This window comes from Aphidius gifuensis, linkage group LG2 (assembly GCF_014905175.1).
Source record: "Aphidius gifuensis isolate YNYX2018 linkage group LG2, ASM1490517v1, whole genome shotgun sequence".
NCBI lineage: Eukaryota > Metazoa > Arthropoda > Insecta > Hymenoptera > Braconidae > Aphidius > Aphidius gifuensis.
This window is the reverse complement of record NC_057789.1, coordinates 7514684-7527996: the sequence shown is the minus strand read 5'-3', so window position 1 is coordinate 7527996 and position 13313 is coordinate 7514684. Positions and strand designations below refer to the sequence as shown.

The 13313-nt window shown below is 23.9% G+C and overlaps 1 protein-coding gene and 1 non-coding gene across 3 annotated transcripts; one reads left to right on the top strand and one right to left on the bottom strand.

Annotated features, from left to right (window-relative positions):
• Nucleotides 1-570: 570 nt before the first annotated feature.
• LOC122848854 (synaptic vesicular amine transporter) lies at nucleotides 571-12390 on the bottom strand. Of its 2 annotated transcripts, none has more exons than XM_044147242.1 (11): nucleotides 12108-12390; nucleotides 6757-6911; nucleotides 4028-4249; nucleotides 3799-3961; nucleotides 3404-3729; nucleotides 3228-3329; nucleotides 2992-3166; nucleotides 2847-2898; nucleotides 2606-2789; nucleotides 2388-2521; nucleotides 571-2310 (listed from the first exon to the last, which is right to left on the bottom strand). In XM_044147242.1, the coding sequence occupies exons 2-11, from the start codon at nucleotides 6872-6874 to the stop codon at nucleotides 2245-2247; spliced, it is 1542 nt and encodes a 513-aa protein (XP_044003177.1). In that variant the 5' UTR covers nucleotides 6875-6911; nucleotides 12108-12390; the 3' UTR covers nucleotides 571-2244. The 2 variants fall into 2 exon arrangements, with proteins under 2 accessions (XP_044003177.1, XP_044003179.1); XM_044147244.1 differs by having other exon boundaries at nucleotides 3799-3952; nucleotides 12108-12359.
• Nucleotides 5061-5179, top strand: LOC122850730. Its single transcript, XR_006373640.1, has one exon. It is a non-coding gene; the product is annotated as a 5S ribosomal RNA (ribosomal RNA).
• Nucleotides 12391-13313: the final 923 nt, after the last annotated feature.

Below are 13313 nucleotides of genomic sequence, written 5' to 3'. Positions count from 1 at the left end.
AAAAAAAATAACAAAACATTTTGAAATTAATTTAAAAAACATTTTAAAAAAATTCTAAAATAAATATAATTAAATCGGCAATGTTGTTAAATTCGAAACGCATTTTTATATTTTTTATATTTACATAATTAAAATATATTATCATCACTGTTATATAATATTATACTTTATTTTTTATATATTTCTTTTTTAAATTTATTTGAATTTATTAAAATTATTTGTCGTACCATCGCAAATAAATTAATCAACAATTTGCTTAACCATTCACTTCATCATCGCGGTATCAGAAGATGTTTATCATTGTGTCACATTAATGAACAATAATAATAATCATTTCAATTTAAATTGACTCGTATTTCGTATTAGGAGTAGCTACATTTAATTGTGTAGCATCTGAAATACAGAATTTGCAGTTGAAAATCTGATTATTTATTTTTTTTTATTAAACCCTTTGATGTGACTAAACAAGAACATATTTTTTTAATACTCAAAAAACGTGGAATATAATTATTTTTTTTTCTAAGTGATTAGTGCGACTAATTTCTACAACTACTTGCTACTTATTTTTAATTGATTAACATATTTTTTTTTTTATAGATTAATTATGCTAAGCGCAAATTTTTTAACATTGTGAATTTTCGAAACCTTTATCTGCCGATTGATTCAATAAAATATGATGGCATCGAGTTGCTTAGGATCCTAAGGTGGTGGTTGATTTTTTAAATATATATTTAATTTTTTTTAAATAATTTTTTAGTACTCCTTAAGAGTTTGTTAATAAATACACGACAGTAACGATTAAATTTTTTTTTTAAAACATTATATAGTTTTTTTTTTTTCTACTGAATATTATTTTCAATACGATTATTATATATTTCAATACATTTATAATTACGTTCCATCAATTGGAAATTTACGAAATTTTAATAATATTGCTTCTACGAATTTTTTTTCTAATCAGGGTTTATTTTTTTAATAAATAATTTCGATTTTTTCACTGCAAATTCATCTTTATATTTTTTTTATATTTTTTTTTTTCCACCAACTCGGTTCATTTCTCGGCACTATGACAAACATCTCAACAAAAATACCGCGCTTTTTCAGGTTTCACGTTCACCAAACGTAAACGATTGAAAATATCGTTTTTATAAATTTTTTTGTCAACGAAATAAATCGTAATTTTCGAGGTGACATTGCCTCGACTCTTTTTTACTTTTTTGTGATTTAAAATTTTTCAAATTATAAATAATCTACGTGGAGAACTCTTCATGTAACCTGGTTGCTTTTTAAAAGCCCAGTTTTCCTGCAGCCATTCAGGAAATCTAAGCCAGGTGGTTACTCCTTTTCATTCAATTTTAATTTCGATTTTAAAAAATTACGATTCATTTCGATGACAATGTCAAACAATTTCCAACTTTATACTCAAAATCTAAACAATTTTATTCCCATTCATACCAACGACATGATTTTTTTTTTTATAATTTTATTTTTTACAGCTTTAGTTGACGATTGAGCTATGTTATATATATTTATTTATTATTTTTTGTTCATTGTGATTATAACAGATTATATATTTTTCATCGAGCTCGCGTTGTCTCGAGTTCTCAAGAACATTCTCGTATCCCCCCACAAAAAGCTCATTAAATACTTAATTATTTTATTAATTTATAATTTTCATTTCTCAACAAATTTATGAATTTAAAAAAAAATTCAAATAGCCACTTTTAACCGTCAAAATTGTAAGAGTAAATTTTTTTTTTATCAATCAACTAATTGAAGTTTAAAATATGCGTAATTTTAAAAAGCTCAAACATTTTTTTAATTCAAATTTTGATCGTTAAAAGCTTTTTTATTTTTTTTTTTTGTAATTTATATATTTTAATTGTTTTTTAAACAATCATTAGATTTTTACTCAGAATACTTACGGTACATGTAGCTCACAACGTTTGTCATGCAATATTTTTTTTTTTTATTTTCAAAAAAACATAAAATAAATTTTATATATTTTTTTTAAATAACTTTTAACTGACACAATAAGTAGATAAGATTTCTATCACAAAACTCGCTGTATATATTTTCTTTGTCATTTTGTTGTGTTTTAATTTTTCTATTAACTTAATAATTTTATCAAGCAAATAATTGATTATATAAATTATTTACTATTACACTAAAAACACACTTACATTATAATTTCTACATTAAATATTAAAAACAAATATAAGCAATAAATTGAATACAACCTTACTATTCATCATCATCATTTGAATAAGTTACATATCTAACTGATGATTTTTCACCAATAATCAGAGTCTAAGAAAATAAAATAAACCCATTAGCTTTGATAATTTACAGATGAATAAATAAATTTAAAAAAAACCACAACAAACCTTTTTTTCTTCTTTGGTTGGTGGTGCTCTGAGTAAATACATAAATGGTGCATAAATAAAACAAAGTATTGCAATACCAAAAAGCATCCATTCAAAGCCAATAGTGTTAACAAGTGTTCCACTCAATGCTGGACCTAGAAAAAAAATTATCATTGACTGTTAACATAAATCATAAATTAGTTGATGAATTTTTAATAAAAATTAAGATTCAAACTAACCAATAGCAAAACCCATACAAAATGCAACATCACCAATAGCATAAACACTACCATAAACAGCAGTATGTCGTATATCAACAAGATAACCAAGTTCTGGCATCATTGAACTATCAACCATACCAATTGCAAAACCCAATCCAGCATTTGGTATTATAAGATGATTGATACTTGTTGCAAGTGGTATCTAAATTATTCGAATATGATAAATCATTGACAATAATAATTGCATTTAATAACTTACCAACATGAGACAGAAACCAATGACAATCAGTCCAATTAATGCAGCTAACCATCTGTACAAAAAACAAAATTAAAACATTTTTTCGAAAGTAAATATAAAAGACATGTTAGAAATTTCGAAATATTAATTATTGTTGAGACATTACCTGCCCATACGATGTCCCAATGGTCCAAATAAATTTGTACCAATTAAATAACTGATACTAGCTGGTAAAAATGTTGCTCCTTGTTTCCATCTACTAGCACCCATTGTGTCCATCATCCAAATTGGTAAACTTGGTTCTAACATTGCAATTCCCATATTAGCAAATGTTATTGCTCCTGTAATAACATATATTTAATAATTATTTAAAAAAATTTTATTATTATTTTTTATAATTACCTGCTGCAAGAATAATATAAGGATCTGTAACAAGTGCTTTTAATGAAGGTGGTTCTGATTCTGTATAGACAACTGATGGTTGAAGCATCATAAGTTGTAATACTGAAATGTTTTTTTAAAAAATTAAATTACTATTTATTTAGAAACAAAAAATAGTATAAAAAACATCAACTTACAACCATCACCAAGTGCTAATGCAGATAATATTAAAAATGGTGCTGATTTACCAACAAATTCATACATAAGACCACCAAATGGTGGACCAATTAATACACCAAGTGCTAAACCACCAAGTGCAATACCCATTGCATTACCACGTTCTTTATCATCTTGATATCTTTCAGCTAACATACCCATACCAGAAACACTTGAACATGATGAACCAATACCTTGAAGTGCTCTTGCTATAAATAACACACTATAACTACGTCCAAATGCAAATATTAAAGTTGATAGAAACATTATAATAAATCCAGTAAACATGGGAATACTATATCCAATTCTGTAAATAATAAAACAAATTATAATTAACAATATTTCAATTATAAAATAAATAAATCAATGCAATTACTTGTGTGTAAGAGGTCCAACAATTGGATTAGCTAAAAGTTGAACAACTGCTTTTGATGCAAACATCATACCAACTGGTACAGTTTCTTCAATTAATTCACGATGTCGTTGAGCTTTTTCAAGTTCTTCTGGGCTTGTTAAATTTTTTGTATTAACTGTTGTAACTATTAATTAATAAAAATTCATTATTATATATATATTTTTAAATTATTTTTTTAATTTTTAAATACCTATTTGATTTGATGTACTTGTTGTTCCCATTAGAAATTCTAATTGTCCATTTGTAAAATTACCTTGGGGACATTTACACATGCATTTACTATTGTCTAATGATGCTGGTATAAGTGTTGTAGATATTGGTGTTGTTGATGCATGATGTGGTCCATCTAGATGTTCACTAAGTGTATTATTTGGGTGTTTTATGTCATATAGAAATTCTGGTATTATTGGCACTGTAAAATAATAATAAATTATTTTTTAATCATATCAAAAAGTAACATTCATTTTATTTATTATCCTAATATAAAAAGGACAAACATCATCGGTCTTCCGGACATTTGATTGGTCATTGTTTTTTTCTCACTTACTCTCATATGAATTTCTTTCTGTTTGCCTTTTTCTATTATTTTTTTATTTATTTCGTTAGCAACGAAAAAACAACAAAAAAAAGCGAGTAAACAAAATTTTTTTTTTTAAAATTGACATATTAAGCTAGCACAACTTTTTTAATAATCATCGGATCTCGATGCAATTGGGCTTGAAATTTTGTGCGAATTGTGTGTTTTTTATGTGTGAAGAAATAAATTTGAAAGAAATTTTTTTTTAATATTTTTTATATTTTTTTTTAAAATTGGCATATTAAGCTAGCACAACTTTTTTAATAATCATCGGATCTCGATGCAATTGGGCTTGAAATTTTGTGCGAATTATGTGTTTTTTCTGTGTGAAGAAATAAATTTGAAAGAAAATTTTTTTTAATATTTTTTATATTTTTTTTTAAAATTGACATATTAAGGTAGCACAACTTTTTCAGTAAACATTTAATCTTGATGTTATTAGACTAAAAATTACGTGTGAATTATGTGTGATTTATGTGTACATAAATAAATTAAAAAAATTTTTCGTCAATTTATTTATTCTTTTTTTTTTTATGATAATACTTGTGTTTATAAAATCAATGAACAATGAACCAATATCAAAGTCAATTAGTAAATTTATGTTCAAATTTATTTGCTTATATTAATTTTATAAGTAAATGCTATCGCCAACGACCATATCGGCCTGAATGCACCGGTTCTCGTCCGATCACCGAAGTTAAGCAGGGCTGAGCGTGGTTAGTACTTGGATGGGTGACCGCTTGGGAACACCACGTGCCGTTGGCATTTTTTTTGTAATTTTTTTTTTTTTATATTAAAATTTTTACAAAATGTAACATGTTTTTTAAATGTCAAGTCATTTTTTTTTAATATAATAAATTTATTTCAATAGAAATACTTTGAAATTAAATTTTAAATTAAATTAAATACTTTTTGATTAAAAAAAATAAACAAACAAGTATTTTTACATTATATTTAATTTATTTTTATTGTTTATTTTATTTATCTTGTTATTATTATTATTTATAAATACACATTTATTTATAAATAACAATAGTAAAGTAGATTTTTATATAGAAAAAAAATAAAAAAAATAAGTGTAAAAGTGCGGCATTGATAATACGTCCTCCATAAATGCATGACCACTTATCTGGATTGGTATAAAGTAGTGACATGACAAAGATTCATAAATTTTTTTTTTTTTTTCCCTTGATTTTGATATGGTTTTGGCTACTGAATTAAAGATGAATGTTAAGAAAGTTAAACGAATGACTAGCTCAACACTTGATTTATTTATTTATTATTATTTTAACAACCAGAATAAAATTATTATTTATCATTAAATGAGTATTATTTAGAGGGGAATTATATTAATAAATTTAATTTAATATTATTATTAAATTGACTGATTGATATTAAAGTATATCTTTTACAAATCTAAAATCAATGAAGGATTTCTATACGACCAAGACATTGTAGAAAAAAAAAAAATATATAAAATAATCTATAAATAAAAGTAGAAAGATAAATTTTATTTCGTAATACAATTGCCAATGTTCTTTGAATCCCTTTGGGAATAAAATTTACGATTTCAAATATTGTAAAATGATTTTTTTTTTCCTTTTATTAACTATACTTTCAATTGATTTTATTGATTTTTTATTTAAAAAAAAATCACCCTATTTTTACATTTTTTTTTTTGAATATAATTAATTTGTAAAAATTTAAATTTTTATTGTCGCTTTCACTTGACCTACAGTGTCAAGTACTTAAACAATTATTTTTAAAAAATTTCTCAGCTAAAATTTACCATCAAAGAAGCACAAAAGGTTGACTTGTTGAAAAATAAAAAAAAAAAAAATCTTAAATTATTTTCCAAGTCTACTTTATTCATTCAACTTTTAACTTAAAATTTTTTTTAAATTTATACAACATTTAAAAAAAAAGAATTATTACTATTTATAATATTTTTTTTATAAATTTATTTCACAACTAATTTTATATTGCGTTGATGAAAAGACGAAAAGAAATAAAAATGAAAAAAAAAAAAAGTATACTTAATTAAATGTGGAAGTCTTTTATGTTGGCTATCGAAACGAAAGAAAAGTGTGGACATCGAAGGAAATAATTAGGAACAAAAGAATTCACTCTGGGTTCTGACTCAAAGCAAGATGGTAAGAGCTTTTACCATTTTTATTTTTTTTTTTTTATTCATCAAAGATTGCACGGTAGATTTATCTATATATATTGTAAAATTATCTGTCTGAGCTTTTTTTTAAATTAAGACATACATAATTTGACTCAGTGATTTATCGCTATTAAATATATTTTTTAATAAAAATATAAAATTATTTTATACTTGCCTACAGTGGTTAATAGCATATTGTCAAGAAGAAGGGCTATTGCAACAATTACTAGGACAAGCTGTCTTGACTCTCGACAGCGCTGAAGCCAGCCACTAAATGTTCCACCAGCCATCATGCTCTAATGATGATTTAAACTAAATACTCCTCAGCGCCTGTAACAGTAATTAACAATACGCATAAAAATTATTAATTAAAAATCAAGCGCACGCATATATCACCTTGTTTTTTAAATACAAAAATAATCGTTGAATTTGTTATATGAATTTAAAATTGTAAATAAATTAGATGAAAATATAATGAAGGATTATGTTAATTATTAATTGATTAATTAATTTCAAAAACTGATGATTAATTTTTAAGTAAAAATTATTTTAAAAGTAGAACGATAATGACTTGTACAAAATTATATTTAAAATTTAAAAAATTATTAATTTAAAAAGACAAAGGTATACAATGCATCGATACGTGGAAATTTACGGAAAATACGGAGACATTTACGGGTTTTATAAACAATCCAATAATTACTATACACCACATATTCACCGTAAATTTTTCCGTGTAATTTGTATAAATATCTCCGTAAATTCTCCGGTATACAGTGCCGATAGTGAATTTGAAAATTATTTATTTATTTAAAATATCAATAAAATGAATGATTAATTTTAATTAAATGAAATTAATTAAGTATGAACAGCAAAGATGAATATATTTATGTTTATAAATTTATTTAGATGAAATAAAAAGTAAAAAAATTTTTTTTTGTGTAGTTTATGTCAAGCATTAGTCAGACATTGTCGCTACGCATTAAATTATATATATTCACACACTGAAAAAATTTTTGCACTGATCTTTTTCTACTTCTTCTTTTTATTTCCAGACGATTCTTTGAAATATTGTTATAATATAAATTGAAATATTGTATAAATTTGATAAAAGTCATTACTAATAATTACACTATGACTTATTACTTAGGCTGTTAGGAATTCCTCCCACGAGAAAATATATATCCAGGACATATCCTGGATATATATTTTTTCGTGGGGGATTTGCAATGTAAAATAAACAAAATTATAATTTGTCTTTGTAATGAATAATTATTAATTATTATTATTATAATTATTAATAATAATAGTAATTAATAATTACTAATTATATAAAGTAAAAAAAAATAAAATAAAACAATGATATTATATTAACAATAGATTGACGTTAAACAGAGTTAGTTATTGTTTAATAAAAAAATCAAAAAAGTACAAATGAATTGAGGTGAATGAGTAATTTTCCATGTGACTAAAAGTCAAATTGAATAAAGAATATATTGAAGAGCATTCGATAGAAAAAAAAATAATAATATTTCGGAAATCGGTGGCCGAGAAAGAGAAAAAGTGGTTTTCATATATATATATTTTTTTTACGTTATATATCGAAAATTGCCACTTTCTAACAGTGATTTTCTATCAAGTGCGGTCTCTCTTGAAAAAAAAAAAAATTTACAAAGTTTCCGGCACTTTTTTATCGTCTGTTTTGGATAAGTATAATAGACTCTATCATTTCGAACAAAGTGCCAAATAGAGCAAAAGAAAAATAATAATTTTTTTCACAAAAAAAAAAAGTAATATCGTATAATTAAAAAATATTTTTTTTCAATTACACGTTCAATTTGAATAAGTGCAGAGTAATAGATGGAAATGAAAAATGTGAGGGGTTGAAAAATATATATAATAATCAAAAAAATATATAAGAATAAGTCATTCAGCTGCATTCTATGAGTGAAAAAAATTTTCCCAAGGGTGCGAGTATTATTTATCGAAAGGGAGAATGTTAGACAGTAAAAAAAAAAAGCAAGTTAAAGAAATGATGAAGAATAAAAAAAAATAAAAATCATTATCAAGACGAGAATACTGTTTGTTATACTAGAAAACGTTTTAAAGCTTTTTTTATATATTTTTTATTTTTTCGTAATTATAGAAAAGAATGACCAATAGACCAAATAGAAAATAAAAAATAAAAAAAAAGTACTTATTTGTTAAAAGCTTACGCACTTGAGTGATCCAAAAGATATTATTTAATTAAAATAAAATATTTTTTTTTTTTTTTAAAAATCAATAAAATCTTTTGTAATTTTTTTCAATCATGTCAATTGCAGTTTAATTTTTTTACTATTATATTTTTCGAAAAAAAAAAAAAAAAAAAATGTAAATAAATTTATTTACAAACAAAATTAATTTTCTATTTTTTAGTTTGTTTTTAATTTAGCAATATTTATAAATTGGTAGAATGAATGATGTGTCGTATGAAATTCAAGTGAGGAAGATAGGAATAATAATTGAGGAGGCCCTTGGTCGATTGACATCTGTGTTTGTTATCGACAGGTGTGTGAGAGATATTTCAATAAATATAAAACAGACTAAATCAAGTATGTCAAGCAACCCTTGAAATGTCTCTTCATTAAAAATTAAATTAAAAAATATGAATAATTTAAATAAATGAGCTAATATTTTATCTAAAAATTTAAAATAAAATTCTAAAATTTATTTCACAATAAATCAATTGACAAATAATTTATTTATTAGAAATTTTATATAATAATTTTTTTATTATTTATTAGAATTTTTATTTTTATATTAAACACGTACATTCTTTGTCTATTTCACCCTCTTGAAAGATCATGTCAACCATAATATATAATTTAAAAAATAAAATCATATCACGTAATGGTGCTTGACCAAATGGCTCAGCTAAAAGTATTCACTGTTAAAAATATATTTTATAATAACACATACATTTTGGTTAATAGAAAAATCGTGTAAAATGTCATAGAAAATTATTATAAAAAAACGTGATGGTTTAAAAAATAAATTTTATTTCATCACAAATGAAAATATATTTTGCATTTTTTAAATAAAAAGTAGCTTCAAATTTAAAATAGTTGTAATAAATATAATTAGGGTATAATAAAATTAACAAGATGAACTTTAAGATGTGTTAAAGTTTCTATAATAAAGTTTGAAATTTAACAATGGGGATAATTCACAAGGCAATATAGTATAAGCAATATGAGATATCGAATTTCATATTTATTTATGCAATTTCCTGTCTCGTCTGAGTATCTGTAAAGTGTGTATTCATAGCTGAATCACTTGCCCTCAGTATCAAAACTTTATTCAAGATGGCCAATTAGATATGTCTGGAAATAAAAAATATATAAAAAATATAATTCAGTCATTCGGAGAAACTCTAGTATTTTATTCAATTTGTCACACTATCTATTCATTCATTTAATCATATCAATCCTTTTTTTTTCTATTTGAATAAAGAAATATTTTTTAAAGAAATTTTTGTAATTTTATTTAAGATGTATATATTTTCATCGAGTCTCTTTTTAAATCAATTAATTTTCATTGAGCTTTTTTTTTTTATTTATTTAATTTTATGAATTTCAGCAACTAGCAAACTGTTGCTTCATTTATAGAAAAACTCTTCAACAAGTTGGCAAATAAAAAATAAAATAAATCAATTGTTAAATATTTTTAATTTAAATTTAAAAAATTCAAGTAATTTTTTGTGATTTTTGTTTGATATTTTTCAATTTTTTAAATATCATAAAATATACTGATGATAGGGCTTTATTCAATGATAGTACAAGTGGTTGTAGATATTTACTTTCTCACTCAAACCAAGGCTTCCATTTGGCGATCCGTCTCACCACTTTGTCGCGCGATATTGCACTCTAAATTAGTTACCTTGTCAATTACGTTATCTACTGCGAAAATGCTTTTTCCTCTCTTTACTATATACCATCTATCTATTTCAATATAAATATACATTGTATCACCTTGTCATAAAGTTTCATCCTCATACAGAATTCAATCATAAATTTTCTCTTTTAATTACTATAATAATTTAAAAATAAAAAAATCATATATAACGAAAATTAAAATTTTCAATACTCCGGTGGGTTATGTGCAATTATTAGTTAGTGTAATTTTTTTTTTTTTCAAATAAAATGTCATATTGTTTAGTCACAACACTATGAAATTTTATCATAAACATATGTTCATCTGTGTGAGTGAGACGAACTAAGCAGGGCTGCCAACACTGCGCGTCGAATCTCCACAAAACATGATTTTGTTGGGTTCCAATGTAAATCGGGAAAAAAACAGCCACATCAAATTTTTCTATTAGAATTCTAATAACTCCGTGAGTTTTAAAGATATCGTTTTCAAAATAGCGGCGATTTAAAGATCAAAATAAAAGGAAACTTTTAATTAGTCGGTGCAAATCGATCACGCTTACAGATAAAAAGTTATTTAATATTTAAAAAAGAAAAAAAGGTTTTTAACATTTTTGGCTCTGGCAACTTTAATAATTATTTGTAAAAAAATCAAAAATATACAAATTAAATAGATTGAAAATACGCTTCTTTTGGTTCTAACACAAAGTGTCTCTGACAATTACTTAAGAAATGAGAGCGTTTTTTAATTTTCGGTAGACAAATCCAATACGTAGGTGACGCGAAGCGAAGCGTCCCACCTACGTAAAAATAATAATTTAAAATTTTTTATAAATCAATATACTTATTTTAATTAAATTAAATAGGTATATATTTTTAATATTTTAAAAACTGCTAATTATTTTTAAATAAAAAAAAAAATGATGAAAATTTTTTTATAAAATTTTTATATAAATTTATCGATTTATAAATTTCATTTAAATAATATTTTTAATACAATTATTTTTCAAATTAAATATTAATTAAAAATTAAAAATAATATTTTTTTTTTTATAAATCGTTGTACAGACAAACCGGTAATAAAATTATCGTTGTTAATTAAAGTGGCATAAGTATCGCCCAGAGACACTGATAATAATGTCAAAGTATAGTACAAGTTTTCACGTTATGCAGATTGCTTTGTAACCTTGTTAACAAGTATATATTAAACTATTAACCCTTGTCATTTAAACCCCTTCTGTTGCCATCCATATACTTAATAATATTTTGTTAAATAATTTTATATATATTCAGATATTTTCCTTTTATCAATTCAATCTTTTCATGCTCAAAATCATTTTCTTTGTCTACCTTTGTACATATGATTATTCAATTTAATATTTTATCCTTTGTGGTAAATCTATACCCACATTTGTTAAAATAATATCCTTTGAAAATAATACTCATCTGTTGATGACACATGAGGAAATTAAACGATCGTAAAAATACACCTTGCAATATCTTAAGTATTAAAAAATTTCTATACAAAATTTAAATTTATTTCTAACAATTTGATCGTTACAAAAAGACAAATAACAATTAAAAAATATGATTCAAATTTAAATATTCAACTTACCGGAGAGGCGTTATGCCGTTGTCAAAATGATTCCACTTTTTTTTTTTGTATAATGTTAATTTTTTTTATAAAAATTCTGCCTCTTTCTGTAGTACCAAATATTTGATATTTTTTTAAGCCGACCCCGCGGCATTATTAATAATTTTAAGTGTTAAAAATACACAATTTTATTTATTATATTACTTTAAATAATTTATAATTTTATCAATTGTCAAGACGTCTGTAACAGTCAGTGGCGAATGTACGTCTTTCAGTAATCTAGTTGATTTTTTCAATCTCAACTGGAGTCTCTCATAATGCCGCTGAAAATCCCACTACAAATTTTTCATCAAAGCGCATGGTCGAGAAAGCTTTTCACTTATATATCATCAAGCATCATCATCATCATCACCACCAACATCATCTACCCTTACCAGCTTTTTTTTTTTTCTTTATAAAATTCTTCCCTCAAATTTATATATTTATTTCATCCCCTTAAAACTCTACCTACTTTGACCATTGTCATTATTCATCATTATTCATCGTATATAGAAAAAAAAAAAATCCATTATGGTGATTTTTAATGGGGTGAATTTTTTGATATAAAATTGATTTTTATTTTCATTAAATTTAAAAAATTATATATTATTTAATAAATTATTTGTTCAAGTGTTAATTTTATATTTTTTTTTTTTATGATTTTCGTTGAATTCAATTGAATTAATCGAGTCCAATAACCAACCCCTTGATAAATAAGAAATTCAAAGAATCTTAAGAATTTATGATATATAAAACGTGCCGCGTGGTAACACGTTCAAGTCTTTATTAAAATGTCTGACATCGACGTTCTAGAAATCGTTTATTCTTCAATTTTTCATTTTTTTTTTTTATATTCATTAACAGCCACGTGTAACTGAGGTCACCTAGAATGCTTCTCTCTTTTTTTCACTATTGTTAATATTATTTTTTTATTTTTTTTTTATATGCCAAGTGAGCTTACTTTTGACTGAGGGATTATCCTCTACGTGTCTCACTAAATAATCGTATTATCATTGTTAATATTATTATTTATTACAACATTGTCTTGAGTGGTATATTTATATCTTGAATTATTACTGAGTGATGAAAAAAAAATTGTTGATAAATTGACAACTATATATTAATTTATAAAAAATTTTTTTATTGATTTTTTTAAATTTATATAACATATTGAAGAATTTTTTTGAT